Source organism: Coturnix japonica, chromosome 14, assembly GCF_054131305.1.
Source record: "Coturnix japonica strain WE chromosome 14, WE-NBRP24, whole genome shotgun sequence".
NCBI lineage: Eukaryota > Metazoa > Chordata > Aves > Galliformes > Phasianidae > Coturnix > Coturnix japonica.
In genome coordinates this window covers 81,039-100,062 of record NC_140676.1, presented here as the reverse complement: position 1 = coordinate 100,062, position 19,024 = coordinate 81,039, and the positions used below count along the sequence as shown (strand labels likewise).

General features: G+C 41.2%; 1 protein-coding gene across 31 annotated transcripts in view; it reads left to right on the top strand.

Annotated features, from left to right (window-relative positions):
• TP53BP1 (tumor protein p53 binding protein 1) overlaps nt 1–19,024 on the top strand; it is a 29,572-nt gene that overhangs the window by 9,671 nt on the left and 877 nt on the right. For 3 of the 31 annotated variants that reach the window (XM_085515075.1, XM_085515081.1, XM_015873217.3), the window contains exons 8-26: nt 1,138–1,229; nt 2,513–2,739; nt 3,742–4,972; nt 5,569–5,688; nt 6,169–6,405; nt 6,912–6,957; nt 7,363–7,434; nt 8,086–8,178; nt 9,308–9,791; nt 10,831–10,983; nt 12,254–12,543; nt 12,877–13,056; nt 13,270–13,691; nt 13,804–13,995; nt 14,914–15,117; nt 15,446–15,658; nt 16,140–16,234; nt 17,461–17,660; nt 18,780–18,925. In XM_085515075.1, the coding sequence (XP_085371201.1) occupies nt 1,138–1,229; nt 2,513–2,739; nt 3,742–4,972; nt 5,569–5,688; nt 6,169–6,405; nt 6,912–6,957; nt 7,363–7,434; nt 8,086–8,178; nt 9,308–9,791; nt 10,831–10,983; nt 12,254–12,543; nt 12,877–13,056; nt 13,270–13,691; nt 13,804–13,995; nt 14,914–15,117; nt 15,446–15,658; nt 16,140–16,234; nt 17,461–17,660; nt 18,780–18,925 (4,697 nt within the window). Of the gene's footprint in view, nt 1–1,137; nt 1,230–2,512; nt 2,740–3,741; nt 4,973–5,568; nt 5,689–6,168; nt 6,406–6,911; nt 6,958–7,362; nt 7,435–8,085; nt 8,179–9,307; nt 9,792–10,830; nt 10,984–12,253; nt 12,544–12,876; nt 13,057–13,269; nt 13,692–13,803; nt 13,996–14,913; nt 15,118–15,445; nt 15,877–16,139; nt 16,235–17,460; nt 17,692–18,779; nt 18,926–19,024 lie in introns of those variants that run through there. The other 28 variants (XM_085515076.1, XM_085515062.1, XM_085515086.1 and 25 more) reach the window with 21 other exon arrangements.

The window sequence follows — 19,024 nt, the reverse complement described above, 5'->3', positions numbered from 1 at the left end:
CTGTCAGCTGAGAGTTCTTTGCCTTGCCTTGTTGTGATGGCTCCTTTTTTTTTTTTCTTTTTTTTTTCCTCTGTATATAATGATACTAGATATGATGTTTTTATGTATTTTCTCCTGCTTGTGAATTTGTCCTTCACTGCTGCCTAGCAGTTCTTGAGCGCTCTGTTGTTTGTTTCCTTTCCATACCTGTGTATTGTTTTAGGTGAAAGTTGTCAAAGAAGACAGTGGTTCAGTTTGTGGGTTTTGGGGGATGTTTCTTTGACCTCTGAACCTGAATTGCTGACTTGTTTTTTTTGTTTTTTTTTTTTGGGGGGGAGGGGGGGTCAGACAAGCAGAACTTTCTGCTTCATATTTAGAGTGTTCACAGTCTCCCCTGCCCAGCCCACTAATGATGAAGCTTGAAAGACTTTCCTTTTCTCTCTACACCCCTGCCATGTTGGGATCCTCATTTTACAGTTTCCCTGTCAACCACATTATTATCACTGTATGCTTTTGTCTCTCATATCTTAAAACCATGCCCTTGACGCTTCTGCTTTCTCAGCTCCTACGCTATTTATTTCTAAGTGGACTGTATACACTGTAGCAATTATCTGTAGATGTCTCTTGTATTGTGCAATGTGAAGAGCGAAGACATGCTCTCAAAACAAATGGGTTAGATGACCAGGTTATGGCCTATTTGTTAACCAGTGCTGTTGCAGGCAGTGAGGAGGAGACTGTGGTCTCCATTATTTCCCATTAAGTATGCACTGTCAGGTGACTTTCTAGTCATATTTTTTCTTGGCCAAAGTTCAAACCAAATGCAGTTCAAATGTAAAATTTCTTCTGCAAAGGAGGAGCATAGTTTTATTTTCCAGTAAAATGAAATAATTGTGCACAGGTGAAGGCAGCTCAGCTGTGGGACAGGAAGGGGTGCAACCTGACTTTATAGCACCTCTCTATTATGCCAGTCCTTCCCTCATCACACCTTTGTTGTAACGCCTTTCCCATTGTGTTGATCTGTCTAATTGCTGTACTCCTGGTACTTTCCTGTGAAGGAGGCTCCTACTGTGTGGCAAACTAGAGATGTATTTGGGTAGAAGTTGATGCATTTTCTAGTGATATATTTTCTTGTCCACGTTACTTTTTCTTGGTCTGCAGTGGCTCTCCAGGTGTAGTTGTTCCTTCTCCTGTTGGCCTAGCATCCAATGCTCTCATCCCTAGCAGTCCTACTGAACAGGACCAAACAAAAGGTAATTTTTTTCCTCTATACTCACATGCTGTTGTGTATCTTTTAGTTTGGGCATGCAGCCTTTTCAGGACTTGTTCAGATTGCTCTTAAAGTATAAAGCAGGATTGAGGGTGCTTAAAGAGCTAGATCTGGGGATACTTATAATTGTGACTCCTAATAAGCTGTCCATTTCTTGCATAGCTGTCATAATAAGATTGGTTTTGTTAGCTAGTTCTTTTTCATTATGAAGGATGAGTAATACTTCATATGGAATACAGATTGCTGCTTGCCATTGGCCTCCTTTCTTTTACTATAAGTAGATAGGTGTCAGTATTAAATATATGCTGTTAGAGCAGTAAGAAAGTTGGAAGAGGGCATCTTGCCTTAAATGACTTTTACAGCACTTAAGAGTTTTCGTATGTTACATGTCTATTCTGAAAGGTTATGCCAAGACAGCTTGTTCTGTGTGATACCTTACATGTCACCTGTTCGCTATCAGGGTTAACATATCCACACAGACTTTCAGTTTTATGGAAAATTCCTATTTCTTTCTGTGAGATTTCCATCTCATTTGCTGCATAGAATCTGAAGTAACTATAATATATGTTTAGGTAGTGGGGTTTGAATTTGGTTGCATTTTAATAGAAGTAGCGAAAGAAGAAAAAGTCATCAGAAAAATGCTTTATATAAGCTTAAGATACTTGTTTCAAATTGTAGAAGTTCTGGACCTTAGGTAGCAAGATAGTTAGGTGAACTCGTAATAAAACACTTTATACTCCCTTCTCTCCCTTGCATTTAAGGATAGTGTAGCGGAAATGCTAAGTCAAAGCCAGAGAATCTGTTGGAAGGCAGGGCCAGCCCAAGGGAGCTCAGGTGCATGCAATGAACCTGAGTGACAGGAAGGCCTGGAACAAGGATCCAGCCCTTCCAGCCCTCATTTAAGGGTTGGCAGTGGAGGTGAGGGTATCTCTCTGCAGATCCCTGTCTATCTGAGGCCTTCCAAATGCAAATAGCTTCTTTCTTTCATTTCTGTGTCCATAGCTGCTGCATTCAGGCTTGTCCTCATTTGCTGCAGCCAAAGACTTTGCCACCCTGCTTTTATCACTGTACTTTCCATCATGTTATAGCGTTACAGATAGTTTTGTTGACTTCTCCACCCTTGCAAATAATTTATTTTGAGAAATAGCAGGTTCACCCGTTAAAGTGTGAGAATATTGCATAGGCTGCTCAAAATAAGTCTTTTAACAGTAGTGTTGGAAGCTGGGTACAACGTGGGCTGGTAATTTTTCTGTTCTTTAAAACCAGATGAACAGGTGGATATCTCTACTGTTGCCAAAGGAAGAGATCTGGTGCAGAAGGGACAGAAGGAAAACAGACTGATGCAGGAGGAGCAGAAGAGAGATGTGCTTATCCCACCAGGGCCTGCAGTCCTGCCACAGGCTTCAACTCCGGTGTCTCAGAGTGCCCCAGCCTTCTTTCCTGAGTCTTTACCTATACCATCACAACCAGTGTTCTCTCATGTGAGCGTTCATGTAAATATCTTTTTGGATATAGTTATTTCTGGTTGTTGCAAAAATGTAATTTGAGTCAACCTCTGTGTTTCTGTATTGTGCTTCCCTACTGAGGTGATTCTCATGAGCTTCCCTTTTCCCAGCAGTCGCGTTTATACACTGATGATGCTCTTCTGTATGTGTAATTACATGTGGTAGTTTAGCTGGCAGAGAAAACCGTAACACCTTGAGAGGGCGTAGTTACTGAACATAGAATTAGTTATCTGTCTATGTTAGAAACTTCTCCTGTGCTTCTGTGTTTTTTCTTTAAAAGGCTGCTATTTTTAATACCAAGCTGGACATTCTGCTTCTCATGCTTTGTTGGAAGTTAAACTTTTACCAAGACTTCCACTTTTATCGTTCTTTGTCATGGATAAGGTGAAACTGTTTTGACTTTGAATTCTAATATGAATATTCTACTACGGAATACTAGAATTCACTTAGTGCAAATGTATTTTGAGTTGCCTGTTTTTACTATCTGTTGTTTTCTCAGGGTTGAAAGGGCTTTAACAGACAGTTGGTGGCTTTGTAGCTCACTATAACAAATTCCATCAATTTAAGGCAGTAAAGAAGTTGTGCTTGAGAATTAAATAGTTGAGGCGGGGGTTTCTCCTTAGCTGAAAGTGGCTTTCATACTAATATGACAGACTATTACAAAGATTCTTTTTGGAACTCTTTGTTGTTTGACTGAAAACAGCTACTGATTTACCATAGTTGCTTGCTCTTTGTAGTTTGGTAATAAGAGAGGTGAACTAAAGACCCTGTGTGACTACCACAGAAGTACTGAAAAGTAATGGGCTATAATTTTTCTGTTGCAGTTGGCACTTACATGTATGAATTAAAAATCTTTTTTTGTCCATTGTTTTGTTCTGAGCTTGCTCTGTTTCATAATCCTTTGTCACCTAGAAATAATTACTGGTCCTATTTGGGATACCCTCATGTTCAGTGTCTCACTTCTTAATTTATTATTTTATTTAATTTTAGGATATCTTCGTTCCAACTCAGAGCCCGGAGAAGAATGAGGGAGAAGAAAAAGCTGCTGTTTCAACTTATCCATGTGTACCAGGAGACCTTTCTGGACCCACAGATGCTTTGTCAAAGATGCCTGTGGAAGACACTGTGTCACAGCCTTCTGAGTCTTGTAATCTGATGCTTTCTGCAAGTGGATGTAGCCAGCCCACAAACACAGAAATCAGTTCAGAGTCTCTGAAAACTAGCCATGAAAATAATGAAGTTACACAGATCCAGATGATTACTGAATGCAGTATTTCAGACTTGAGACTCTCTTCTGTGGAGAATGGTGACAGAAAAATAAGGCTGGATGCAGGTCATCAAGCCCTTCCTGAGAACTGTGAAAAAGCAGAAAAGGAGGACATACATACTGCAGGAAAGCCTGTAATGCAGTTAGGTAGTACAGGCAAAGCAGGAGATGGGACATCAGCCCCTACAGCCCATCAGGCTCATGGGTGTATTTCTGGAAGTCAGGCTGCTGTGGATCAGTCTCACCCTGAGATTTTGTGCTGTGCTGACGGAAGAGAAGCTCAATTAGAGGGTTATTCACTGAAAGCAAGTTCTCAACGCGAGGCAGTTCCTGAGACTCAGTGTGAAGAACAGGAAGAGAAGATGCATATAGAAGAGATTGAAATGAATGAAGATGAGTCTCTTGTTAACATGGCTGCTTCTCAGAGGTTCTTTCTTGAAAGGAAGGTAGAGCACAATGAAGAGCTGGAAGTACAGGTTGCTGGTGGTTCTTGTAAAAATAGCAGAAAACTGTCTGAGACCCAAGAATTAGGAAAGTTTGGACCAGAATGCTGGGAAAAAGAAACTTCAAAAGGTGGAGCTCTTGGCAGTGGAGCAGCAAAGAATGTGGATAAACTGTCCTTTAAAGCTGCTAGAGAAAGCATGCAGAAGCTGAATGAAGCTTTATCTAAGCCTTCTGTAGGGGAGTTATTGGAACAGCACAAATTGTTTTCTAAATTAAAGATTGACATTCCATCTGAGATGAAACTGTGTGCCAAAAGCCATGCAGAAAGTTCAAAATTGCATCAGATAATGGAGTCTCAACCACCACAGCAAGAGAGGGAAGCTGACATACAGCAGGAGAATCAGGTGCAAAAGGATACAGAGATTACTGCTACGGCAGTGAATCCGGAGCAAGAAGAACAGATGCAGCTGGAGGAGCAGACAGCTGCTAAGTCCCCCAGTCCTTCCAATGGTAAGTGAATTTTGGTTAGTAATTCACAGGTGTACTCTTTGAATAACCTCAACATGTACAGTCCTCAGCACTGGTCCTCAATTAACTTTAAACAGTGAACCTTCAGAGCAGCGCTGCAGATTACTCTTAGATGCATAATATGCTTGTACTTTTTTCCCCTTTGCAGCACTACTGCAGGCAAGAGTGATGAAGTAATTAATGTTCTTAACAGCTACTCACTGCTTTACGGTGGAAGCTATCGGCAATGTTGAGAACTTGCAGTATTCTGACCTTGGCAATGCTGGTGGATTTTTGTAACTTTTTTTTCTTTCTTGAAGAAACAAGACTAGTGTTCTTGAAAGGAAATGTGCGGAGTAGTCTGCGCTCCCTCTTTTAGGTTTCCTTAGTTGGTTCATTTAGTTTTTCTTTATTTCTTTTTCTTTCATTCTCAGGGGAGAGGGATGTTAGAGCAGCAGTCCCAAGACAGTGATTTTGTACAGTATAGCACCAGATTTAAGCTTTTTCTTCATTTCCACACTGTAGTGAGCTATGCTTCTGGTATTTGAACTGGAATATCCTCCTGAAATTATTAATGCTGGCTCTTCCTGTCTTTTTAGGAACACCATTTCATTTCACTTTGCCAAAGGAGGGTGATACCATTCAACCATTGACCAGCATAACACCACCTCTCACTGGCCAACTTAAAATGGGACCAAGAAGACACAGCACACCAATTGGTAAGTTTGATCTGAATAGTTCTGTTCTTCAGTGAAAGCCTGCTGAGAAGCTTTTGATTCTAGATACAGAATGATAGGATAACTCAAATGTGTTGTAGCAAAAAAAAGACATTCGTAATCTATGAGGAACGCTTATCCCTCTAGTGCTGCATGAGTATTGGGTTGTATGAAGTATGTCCTCCTTGTATTCATTACATTCACGTATATGTCTCTATTAAAGAATACAAAAGACCCCTCTGAGTAGAGGGGGAAAAAAAAGCTAGACAATAAGATTTTTTTTTTTTTTTTTTTTTTGCAAGACTTTCTCTGCCAAGGCTACATGAAACAATAGCCTGTAGTTGCTGAATAAAGGGCGATATATTTTGCTGCTTTGGTAATAGTAAATTATTTCCATCATAAGCTGAGGATGATATTTGGGCAGTGGAAACCATGGTGGCTACTTGCATATATGTACTTTTTTGTTTTTTTTCCTCTTTTCAGTGGATGATAGTTGTCCAGACAGCACTATAGCAACTAGTGATGTTACTGCAGAGGGCACAATGGGGACCAACAGTGTCACTGTGGAAAGTGCAGTGGTGTCAGCAGATGTGTCTGAAGTGTGTGAAAAAGGAGATTCTTGTGCAGTTCCTCAGGCTGATGTAAAACTCTCTCTACGAATGAACCTTGTTACCCCTTTGAATGATGGGAGCGATGAGTCTCTACCATTCAGCTTGGAAAGTAAGAGCCTGAAGCATCATAATGCACAAGTTATACTAGATCTTGGCTTTAACTCAGAACATCTCTGTGGTGTTCCCTGAGACAGTTTCTGTGATCTTGTTTTTCTTTTGGGACAGCGTCACTTAAATTTTTTTTCTGTTTGTACAGTACTTTAAGCAAAGTTGGAGTGAAAAGAGAGCAGACTGAAAATTGTGATGTATAGTGGCAATGTCTCTGGACAGAAAATAGACTACACTTAAGGAAAGACAGGATACTAGAAGCATAATTTGAATAAGCAAGTTTGACAGCATTTTAATCAGAACAGCAACACACTCAGTCTGTTAGTCTAAAACTTGATACATTCATACAAAATACACCCACAAGCTCAAGTCTGAGGTGGTGAGTTGGGAGGGGAGGTCTGGGGTTGCTTTGTCTGATCTTGTGTGACCCTTCAGCTGAGTATGGGGTGCTTGGAAAGGCAGAGAAGACTAACACTGAAATGGTCTCTCCCTTCCCTCTTGTTTCAGAGCCCACAGCCAGTGACAAGAAAATTGGATCCCCTGCTGCTGCCAGGTAACCAGGCTTGTTGCCGTGCAGGGTTAATTCAGAAATCTGGTTAGATCCTTTTCCTACTCATTACCAGGGACAGGGGTTAAAAAAAATTAAAGTGAGACACAGGATCTCTTTTAGAGGCAGCCACAACATTAACTCTTTTGTTCTCCAATCAAGTATGTAGGCATGGACACAGAGTGGGTGCCCCACCTGCTGTTTCACTGCAGGCTTTGCTCTTCCTCATAGCGTCAGCATTTTGCCTCATTTTGATTATAGTCAGAACAGAAATTGATGTCTTGTGCAGTCCAGAATACAAGTCTGCACTATCCAGCTCCTATATTTAAACACATGGTTTCCTCTTTTCTTACTGTCAATTTTCTGCAAAGAATCTCAGCTCTGAGGAGTTCTGAAAGAAAATTCTTTTAGGTGTGGGGCTGATAGAAGAAACATAACAAAGTCTGATGTACTGAGTTCACAGTTTAATTTGTTGACCAAAATGTAAGTTACTCCCTTGATCTTTTCCTCTGTATGTATCTATTTTATCTCTTATGTAAGAAATACATTTTCAGAGGCTGGCTGCTGTGTACTGTATTTCCACAGTGCCTAGCGCTGCTTGATTGTAACTTTTGGGCTGTATGTTTTGTAAGTACTAATAATAATCTGAGTTGGAGAACCCTGCCTCTAGTTGTTGGAGTGGATGTAATGGTTTGAAGTAGTGAGAAAACTTTGAAGTAGACTCTCCTTGAGGATAAGGTGCTTTTCTAGGTGTGGATGGAACTGTCAGGGTCTGTGTTATGACTCTCACTCCTCATATTTTTGCTGTGTTGTGAAGATTCTAAGTGAAGCCATAAATGATCTAATGGTTTTCCCCACCAATGGCTGCTGGAGGTAGTGGCTGGTGAAACTCCTGATAATGCTGCAGTTTTTGATCCTCCATTTTCTGCAGTCACTAGATTGCTCTTGGCTGCGAGGTTGTTCTGTTGGCGGAAATGACAGAAAAGCTTATGCAAGACGTCTCTTGATCTTCGAGTCTGACCATCTCATTTGTTCTGTGGCTATATAAGTCAACAAATTCAGTTGTTTCAGTTGTTGTCTTAAGGAGCTGTAGTTTTGCTGTATTTTCACACTTTTTAAAAACTGCATTGCTAGCTCCCAGAAAGAGTCTTCTGTGTTTAGTCGTGTCTGTGAAGTTCGGCGAGAGGAAGAGGCTAGAGATCACAGCCTTTCAGCTTCTCCATTTAGGTAACTATTTACGCTTTTTGCCTGCCAGTCATATTTGGATTTACCTGCAATTGTTTGTTTTTTTTTTTTTTTTTTTTCTTTTTCTTCCTGCAATAGCAAAATTGTGCTCAAAGTCATTGTCTTAAGTCTGGGGAATTTGAAAGGTTGGGCACGGTGGGCCAAATATAATAAGTACTCTGATTATCAAGTGAGATACAGACATAGACTTTTAAAGTGAGTAGTGATGTGATTCCAGCTGGCTGATAAGCTTTGTTAATTCTGGAGCTTAGGAGGGGTGAGACAGTACTGCTTCCATACCCTTTTTTACTGTCTGTTTTCTAAGTCCATATTTTTTTGTTGTCTGCAATCCCTTTTAAAAGGCCTGTACTCCTGCACTGCTGATAAGGGTGCTGGCTGCATGACCTAATATAGAAATCTGCTGCTTCCCTGTTCTGCATTCTGCCTTCTGATGAAGGCAGTGAGGTTTTGACCTATGGAGAAAGAGTAACCAATATTGCAAGGTTATTGAATGATTATTCTAAATATTGCAATGATTCCAGGGGATTCCTGTGCTGGACACTGTACAGACAGTGTAAGACAGTCACTCATCAAAGATTGTTAGGGAGGCCAGGAGTGTGCTTCTAGTAAGACTCAGTATGTAAATTGGATGTAACGCTCAGTAGCATTATTAACAGGGCAGAGGAATTCCTAGGGGAACTATTGGAGTTTGTGTTGATGCCCCCTGTCTCTTTTTGGTGGGTGTGATTACGTGTTTCAAAGGAATGGCGTGCCAGAGCAAACTGTAGCAACAAAGTCAGTATGGCTTGACTTCCAGAAACATTCTGTACAAATGGTGCCCGTTATGTGAAGCGTATCTTTTATTATTGTTTGTAGAAAAGAAAAAGTCTTTTGTAGTGTCAGTCATTCTTCCAGCCACCGTGTGGGTCACTTGAGAGATGCTGAGGTTATTTTATAATCTGAAACTCAGTGAGTTCTGTGCAGTCTTGAGAAGCAAATGAATGTTTGCAGTGTTTGTTTTGTTTGTTTGTTTGTTTGTTTTTCTTTTTTCAGTAGTACTTTCACCTGAGTGACACTATTGAGCTTCCTCTTTTTCATCAGTAATTTTGATCTGCATATAACTGGTTTGCAGGGGGAATCTATTCAGCTTTCCTGGCGCAGGAAAGAATGCTGAAATATGTGAAAATCCTAGTGATCAGCAACACAGAGCAGATGACAGTGGTGGACAGCTCCTGATACTTCAGAGACTGCAGCAGGGCTGCCATCAACAACCTTCTTGTACAGAGCAGAAAGAGTCGGGGGAGGCTGGTATTGTAACCACTCAGGTGGAAGAAGGGGCAAGAATGCAGAAGAAACCAAGTAAGGTTGATAAAAGCCAAGGGAAGCAGGCTGATACCGATAATAAAGGGATTCAAACTACAGCAGACTGTCTTTTTACTCTAACAATGGCTACAACAGCAACACAAACCGCAGAAGGAACTTGTAGGCGAGTGGATGTAGGAACCAGTATGTGTGGGCAAAGACCTGGGCAACAAGATGTAAACATCCAAACTGAGGAGGGCAGACAAAAGCTTGTGAATACCTCTGCAGAAGACACAGACTCTCTGCACAGTCAGGTGGGATGAAGGCTGCCTATGTTAAATATTACTACCTTAACACAGTGAAATATTTCTGTGGTCAGTAAAGTCACTAACTTGTTTTCTCATCTGAAAAAAGCCAAAAGACCATTTAAAGTGTTAATACTGTATATATATTTTATATACTTATATATATAAAATATATATTATATATATTATTTTATATGTTGGGTTATATATTTTATATATATATATATATATATTAAAAAAATATATTTTTTTAAATAGCAGCAATAGATAAGTGTTAAGTTGCAGTACTCAGCAGTTAAGTTTGGGAAGTAAATGTCTCAATATTTTCTAGGAGAATATCCAAGTAATTTTTTTGTATGTTTGTGTCCAGATGTCAATAATGATGTTAAAAAATAATCTAAAGTTGTCTTTTGTTGGTGGAAATGGCATGAAATCTTGAAGGCTTTGATGCCTCCTGTTTGTGCTAGTAAACGTCAGGCAGCTGATTCTGCCACTCCATCCAGTGACAGCTGGTAAGCACGTCAAGGAAGAGCTCTTCCAGTTAAATATTTTATCGAGATTAATAATTTTGAAATTAGTATTTGAGGAAGTTTCTTGCTGACTTAAGAAGAGTCACTGCTTTGAAGTTATACTTAGCATCTTTCTTGAGACTATAAGGACTAGAACAATTATCTTTTCTAAACTTGAAATAAGAATTGTGAATCTTCTGGAAATAGGAGATTAGACAGCCATAAATACACAGCATAGTGCTTTTGATTTTGGATCTATCTGAGAGTATATGGAATAAACATCAGAAGCCATACTAAGCTGTTTCCTCTTTGGACTGCTGGGATTTCCCTTCCCTTAGCCCTCGATGAATGAAAAAAAGGTTTGCTTCTCCCTTGTTCAAGGTCTTATGTATTGCATCTGATTTTCAACAAGATGATGAAAGGTTTCCTACCACAGTGTTTGTGCATGGTGCGGGGAAAAAACTCTGCTGCAGAGATGGCTGTATGCAGAAACTGATTTTGGTGATTGTTTTGATTTTAATTTATCCTCTTTATTACAGGGAGAGGATGAATTTAACCTTCTTCACCCTCCAAGAGGCCAGGTTCAGCGTCGCCATGTGCGAACTATTCGAGAGGTACGGACTGTGGTTACACGTGTTATAACGGATGTTTACTATGTAAATGGTGCAGAGGTGGAACGGAAGGTAGTTGAGGTAAGTCCCTGTTTCCAGGGTTAAATTAAATAATATGTTGGCTGAACAATGAAGTAACAAAACTTAAAACATCGTGGCTGCAGAAAGCATTAGTGAGCAAACTAGTGTGCTGTGATGTGAAATTTGTCTACACATTTGCTCACAGAGACCATTCTATGTGCATGGAAAGCTGTGTGGTTTTGTGTTGCTGGTGCATTTTGTTACTGTATTCTAATGACACCTTTTGTTTAAGTTTCCAAGGAACACAACAAAAGACTTTATTGTGAGCTTCCAGCTATTTTAAAATTCTTTCCATTTTGTCAGAATGAGCAGAAACTCTGTTAGCGAAAATGACATCTGCCTTTAAAATGGAACTATTTTAGGCTGCTCGGTATGTTACTTCTCACCTGTGGTCCACGGACTTTTGAGTCCTGTGGATCAGATTCTGAAAAGCATCTTAAACACAAAAAATAAAGCCAATTTGTAGTATGCTTGTGTTACTGTATATTCCGGTCATTTGTCAAAAGATTTGTTGGGAAGTTCAGTGAATAGTCAACAGATGCTAATTTGATATACGTAGTAATCTTGTTGGCCTGCTTGCAATAAAACTTTACTACTATTCTGACTACTATTCTGGTATGCAGGTTAATAGCATAACTGTCTTGTGATTTGTTGCTACAGGGAGTAATGGCATAAAGAGGAAAAAATATTTCAGTTAGTTATGCCTTCATACTTGTTACTACACATGAAATTATTTATTGTAATATTAAAATACAGAATTAAATTTCCTTAAATGTGTTTGCATAGGCTATGTGAACGCAACTGTGTAAGTGTTTTCAATTTGTCTGTCAACATTTGACATCAATATGTTGTTGACACATATATCCATATAACTTGAATAGCTACAAATGACTAGCTCTCTGGAAATCGGTCTTGGATTATTAGTAACCAGCGACTGCTAGTATCTTAAGTAATTGTTACACTCTCCCACTCTAAAAGGGTGGAAATTATTCACATCTGGACTAATCTATGGCTTTGAATTGGTAGTCATCCAACCTCTGTCTTGGTGGCTTTTTATTTTTTGCATGTGATGTCTTCATATGGGAGCAGCAATATGGTCAGAGCTGCTGTCTGCCATAGATCAGTCCATCTGCATGGTTGTCTTAAGTTTCACGAATGTGTTCTCAACTTGTCTGTGCTCTTGTCTGGTGATTGCAGAGCTTCTGTCTAGCAAGTTTGTCACCTTCAAAGTGAATACTTTTTTTTTTTTTTTTTCCTTCTTTCTCATAAGGAAACTGAGGAGCCTGTAGTGGAGTGCCAGGAATGTGAGACTGACACATCCTCCTCTAGAACTACGGTTGGCTCATCGTTGACCTCTGGGGACCTTGGTGATGTCAGCTCCTTCTCTTCTAAGGCCTCAAGCCTCCACCGCACATCCAGCGGAGCAAGCAGTGGTCTCTCTGCCACACACAGCAGCAGTGGTTCAGCACGAGGAACTGGAGTGGTCAAAGGGAAAGTGTGTGGTACAGAAAGTGGAGAGTTTGCTTTGCCCATTGGCAGAGGTGTCGTAGGAAAACTAAGGTATGTGAAGAGCTTTGAGAATGGAAGATAAGGTATTTTACAGAAGTGAACAGCTGTCTTGGGTGGAACTTGAAGCAGGGTAGACCCTAAACCAGGGTTTTTTGTGTTAATGAACAGAAACAATGAAACAGTCTTTATTTTTCCATCACATCTTTTTTCCTGAAAAAGCAGTGGTTGCTACCTCATGATGTGTTGCTATGCCTAAGCTCTTTAAGAGTTTAGAAGGGATATGGCAAAATACTGATCAAGTTGTCAGATAATGGTGAAAATGGGACAGTATAGTGAAGTGGCATCTCTGTTTGGAACGGTTAACTGAACTTATGATTTCTCTAGCCCTAGGAAAGGAGTTGGTCAACCAGTATCTCCTCTTAGAGTTTGCCAGGCAGGAGCAACACTTCTGTGTGAGGAAGAGGAGGACTCTATACATGGGACTCGCCAGGGTGGCAAAGCACCTGTGACACCTCGTGGGCGAGGTAGAAGAGGCCGCCCACCCTCCCGAACAACTGGGACAAGGTACTGTGGGAAAAGGAGGTTGTAATCTTGATTTACTGACGAGGAAGTGAACAGGGAGCTACTGTCATAATGTGATGGAAAATGAATTGTCAGGTGTTTCAGGAGGTAATTTTTTGCAGATAGTATGTAACAGCAGCAGGCATATAGCATGAATATTCTTTGTTTTGTAACTTTTTTTGTTCTCTCTGGGGATTGTTTTTGTGTTTTCTACAGAGATTCATCTGGAATTCCTGCTGTGGAGGACCTCTCAACTACAGGATCACCTGAGGAGAAATCATTTGTCCGTACAGTTGGCCTACCTGATGGAGGGGAAAAATCTGATGCATCTGGCTTCTGTGCCTTACGTCGAAGTGACTCTCCAGAAATTCCACTGCAAGTGGTGGCTGTTCCTTCAGACTGTACAGACTCATCTGCTGGGAGCAGCTTTGTGGGCCTCAGGGTTGTGGCAAAATGGTCTTCAAATGGATACTTCTATTCTGGGATGATTACCCAAGATGTTGGAGGAGGGAAGTACAAGCTTCTCTTTGATGATGGGTATGAATGTGATGTACTAGGAAAAGATATTTTACTGTGTGACCCTATCCCACTGGAGACTGAAGTAACTGCGCTCTCAGAGGATGAGTACTTCAGTGCAGGTAAGATTAGTCCTTGAGCTCATTCCTTGAGATCTTAAGTTGTTTAATCCAGTGAGGAGTGCTCCTTTACCTTAGTGTCTTGAATTAACAGTGTCATTTGCTGTCCTGTCAGGTGTAGTGAAGGGACACCGGAAGGAGTCTGGAGAGCTGTATTACTGCATTGAAAAGGAAGGTCAGAGGAAGTGGTACAAGCGAATGGCTGTTATCCTGTCTCTGGAACAAGGAAATAAGCTCCGAGAGCAGTTTGGACTGGGTCCTTACGAACCCGTCACCCCCCTGACTAAGGCAGCTGACATCAGTCTCGGTAAGGGGTGATGCTGTTAGGTTCTGTGAACTACAAACTTGTCAGCTTGACCTAGGTGCCAGGGAACGTTATGGAACAGATCATCTTGAGTGTGATCACATGGCAGTTATGGGGCAGCCAGGGGATCAGACCTGACAAGCACGGGTGGCTTCATGGAAGGCAGGTACTGCCTGACCAACCTCATCAGCACCTTCTGTGACTGGGTGATCTGTTCAGTGGAAAGGTGAATAGCTGTCAGTGTAGTCTGCCTAGACTTTAGCCAGGCCTTTGACACTGTCTGCTGATTTAGGCTGCCTGATTGGTTGGGATTAGAGGAATGGGGAGCAGCACTGTGCCACCCTGGACTGATAAGGGTGGGCAATAGTGCTGTATTCTGATTGGTGGGGCTGAGAAGTGAGCAGCAGTGCTGTGTTCTGAGTGGCTGAACTGTAAAGGATGGAAGCAACACTGCACAGTTGGACTATAAAGCACAGGAAGCAGTGGCACGTGCTGATTGGGTTGTCTGAAAAGAGTGGGAAGCAGTGCTGAGCTCTCATTGACTGAATAGAGTGGGAAGCAACTCTGTGCTCTGGAATAAAAAGGCAGTGAAACAGTGCTGTGCTGGTTGGACTGAAGAGGATGAGAAGCAGTGACATGTTATGATGGGTTGGACTTAAAGGGGTGAGAAGCAGTGTTGAGATGTGATGAGCAAAACGTGGCACGTTGCTCCAATTAGATGGACCAGAAAGGGTGGGAATCAGTACTGCACTTTCCTTGGGCTGAACAGAGCAGGAACAGGCACTGCACATGGGTTGGTTGGGCTGCAAAGGGTGGGAAGCAGCACTGTGAGAGTGAGAGTTCAGACATCTTTGGATGAGTGAAGATCATGGAATTAGATGGCAGCAGGTGACCAGGTTAATTTTTCACGTTACATTACAGATAATCTTGTGGAGGGGAAGCGGAAGCGACGCGGTAACCTTGTCTCTCCCAGCACCTCCAGCAGTAGTACAACTCCCACTCGTAAAGGGATGGAAAGTCCGCGTGCCCCACCAGGTGTGCTTTCTGGCAAGAGGAAACTTGTTGCTTCTGAGGAAGAGAGATCCCCAGCTAAACGTGGCCGTAAGTCAGCAACAGTGAAGCCTGGTGAGAATCTTTTCGGTTGCCTCTCTTCTTTCTTAATTATCGTTTAGTAAGTCTGAAAGTACCTTCACACTTACTGCTGGGAAGGGGTCCCTTTCTTTAGCAGTCTATCAGTAACCTGAAATATTGTCCCATTAGTCACCTGCTGGTTTTGATTTGAAGAGTCTTTGCAACTGTAAGGGTCACAGATACCAACCTATCTTAGCCTAATCCTAACCAAGTCCTGTCATCTTCAGTGAAGTAACTGAAATTGAACATATCCTAAATCCTTCTGCAGATCTTTGTACCGAACCTGACTTATAAAGTTCATGGTACCGCTGTCTCTCCACAGGGGCTGTGAGAGCAGGAGAGATTGTGAGCACATGTGAAGGTGTAGATGCTGCCGATCCCCCAGTACTGGAGGACCAACATGGGCCATTGCCACACAATAAGACCCTCTTTTTGGGCTATGCCTTTCTCCTCACAATGGCAACACCCAGTGACAAATTGGTCAATTGCCAGAAGCCTTCAGATGGTCCTGCAGGGAGTAGTGAGGAGGAAGAAGGTGAGGTGTTCCCATTCTGTTTTCAAGTGGGATGCTGTGGCTGTAGGACAATGTTTGGATGCAGTCTGGTCAGGCGTTTGTGAGTGTTTGTTTTACCCTTTTGCTCTTCAGTCCTTTACAGAAAGGAGCTAAGACTCAGTCTCTGTTTTAGAGAGTTTACAGCTTGAAATACATGGTGATGTATCAGTGATGGTTACAGAGCTGCTCAGCAAACTAAGGTGAGACTAGTAGTCTGAGAAAAATGTAATGAGAAGCAAGATTTTGAGAGAGAAGCAATAATGCTGGGAAAGTATATTTGAAAGTATGAATGGGTTGCTGCAGTTTGCCTTTGCTAAAGTACTTGTGTTCTACACAGTGAACTTCAGCATAAAGAAAGCCACGAGGTACTCGCTTGGCTAGTTAGGCTAATAGTCATGTTTCCCTTTGTTATCATTTTTGTGTGGATTATAGCTAAAATCTTAACTTTCTGTTTCTGTTTTAGAATTCTTAGAGATGGCTCCGTACAACAAACACTATATAGCAAAGCAGTTGCGAGCAGGAGCTGGCTATATCCTGGAAGACTATAATGAAACACAGGTGAAGGCTTGCTCACTGATTTGTAGAATGATAGTCAAAGTAGTTGAGATTGGAAGGAGTTTCTGTAGATTGTCTATTCCAACACCTTGCTGTAAGCAGGACCAACTTGAGCAAGTTGCTCAGGACCTTGTACAGTTGGGTATCCTGAGGCTGGAGATTGCACAGCCTCTCTGGGCATCTTGTTGAGGTGCTTGACCATCTCCAATTAAAGTGTGTGTGTGTGTGTGTGTATTTAAATGGAATTCTCTGTATTTAAATTTGTGTCTTAAGTGGATATCATCAAATATCATTTGTCTCCATCTTTTGTGCCCTCCTGTCAGTCATTAATATGTATTAGTGAGACCACCTAGAAGTCTCTTCATATTCCTAAACAAGTCCAGCTTTTTCAACTTCTTGTGTGTCAGATGCACCAATTCCTAGATCATCTTAGTAGCTCTTGGCTGGGCCTGCTTCTTTAATGTCCATTTCTTTTTTGTACTGTGGAACCTAATTCTACGGATCCGGTCTTTACTTTGAGTCAGTGCATTGTGATTTAGTGGTGATAATTCTAAGGCATTACCCAGGGAATCTGGACAGCTAGAGACAGTTCTTGTTTCCATGGGAAATGCTGCTGAGTTTAAGTTAGAGTCAAGTTAATTTACTGCACATTTGTTGTCTTGAAAGTACCTGTCTATAAAGAAATCACTTTTAGTAACATGGGCCAATTACCTTCAGAGGTTCAAAGTAACACTACAGGAATACAGATTCACTTTACAGCTGGTGAAGACCTTAAAAGTGATGTAGTCGTACCTGTCAGCAGTACTGTAATCTATTAAACAAGTTTTGTCAAGCATGGCACTTGATCTACTGGATTTGTAGGAAAAAATCCAATCTATCAAATAATTGAAGTTTACTGTTGAAATTTATGCAAAGAATTTATCCTAGTCTTATGTGAAATCTGAAGTTGATGTAGTGATAATGACAGAATCTACAGGTAATGATAGCACCAAGAATAAATCTTCAACTTTTGTTTAGTTTAAAACTCGTTTTCTGAAGATTTATTTAGAGAGCATAAAAATACAGGCAAAGCCAGAAGAATGTTGAGTAGACTTCAGGGCAGGTGATAGTCTTAGTTTTTATTTTTACTTTTCCTCACCAAAAAAAGATTTTTAATAAAAATGTAAACTGTTGTTAGAGCATCTTGCCTGAGTTTACATGGTTTTGTTTGTTTTTAATCTCTCCTGAAGTGTAATGCAGCATATCAGTGTCTTTTAATTGCGGATCAGCATTGTCGAACACGGAAATACTTGCTGTGCCTTGCCCGAGGGATCCCTTGTGTGTCTCATATCTGGGTTTATGACAGCTGTCACGCTAACCAGCTGCAAAATTATCGGAATTACCTTTTGCCAGCTGGTTATAGCCTGCAGGAGCAAAAATTGCTAGAGTGGTAAGTGCCGTAAGTAATAACCAAGATGTAAGAGCACAGGCTAAGAATTTAAGGAGAGAAAGATCTTATGCTTGGTTAGCTTTTGAGTATTTTAGATACTGAAGGTGTCTATAGTACTGCTACCCATGTTTGCCATTTATGTAGAAATAGCATTTCCATTTCCTTTCTTTGGATGTAGCTTCAACACCAAGGTGGATTTGGCTGCTGTATGCACAAAAAGAGTCTCTCAGGAAGAGAGATGAAATTTAGGCAAGACTTCCCACTCACTTAGCTGATCTCTCTAATAGCTTGGAAACTGATAAAGGAGAGTAATACACTGCAACTTTCTCACTGGCATGTTTTGAATTCTTGAGACTTCTACAGAATTTAATCGTGTTCTGTTGAGACTCCTTGGAGACAGTGGTGAGCAGACAAAAGCAGATTTCAAATCCCTGGAGTCTCTTAGTCTGGAGAATGATGCTAGATTGCTTGGCCCTGTCAAAGCTGAGGTGTTTTGGATGTACACAAAGTAGGTTGTTTAGGACTAGAGAGATTAGCCTAACTCTGCATTCAGGTGGCTGCATCCATGCATATGCATGCCCACATGTATATTTGCACATGTTGCCAGTGTGTTCTGGCTCTGTTTACTCTCTGTAAATAGAGGAAAATTGTTCCAGGTATTCCAGAAATGTGTGCTGTTCAGATATTAAAGGTACTAATATGGGAGCCAGTCAGTTGACATGGTGTGGTGAATGACGGTCCTCAAAATCTGGGATTATCATAGAATAGCATGGGTTGGAAGGGACCTCAGAGATCATCGGATTCCAATCCCTGTGCTGCAGAGTTGCCAACTCCTTGATCAAGTACTAGATCAGGTTGTCAGGGGCCCCATCCAACCTGGCCTTGAACACCTCTAGGGATGGTGCATCCACAACCTCTCCGGGCAACCTGTTCCAGCACCTTACCACCCTCCCCCAACAGCTACTAAACCTTCCCTCCTTTAAAGACCATTCCCCCTTACCCTGTTACTGTCTACCTATGTAAAAAGTTGATTTCCCTCCTGTTTATTAGTTCCCTTTAAATACTGGAAGGCCTTAAGATTTTCAGGTATTTTTAAGTCTGCAATTCTTTCTTACGCAGGCACCCACGAGAAAACCCATTCCATAACCTGAAGGTTCTCCTGGTATCAGATCAGCAGCAGAACTTCCTGGATTTGTGGTCTGAAATCCTTATGGCTGGGGGAGCATCTTCTGTTAAACAGCATTTTTCAAATGCTAACAACAAAGGTACTCATTGGCTTTCTGTAGTAGCTGGAAATGCTATGCTGCTGTGCTCTCCTGTATGGTTTTAAAAATCATTTAGGATGGTTTGTAAGCATGTCTATA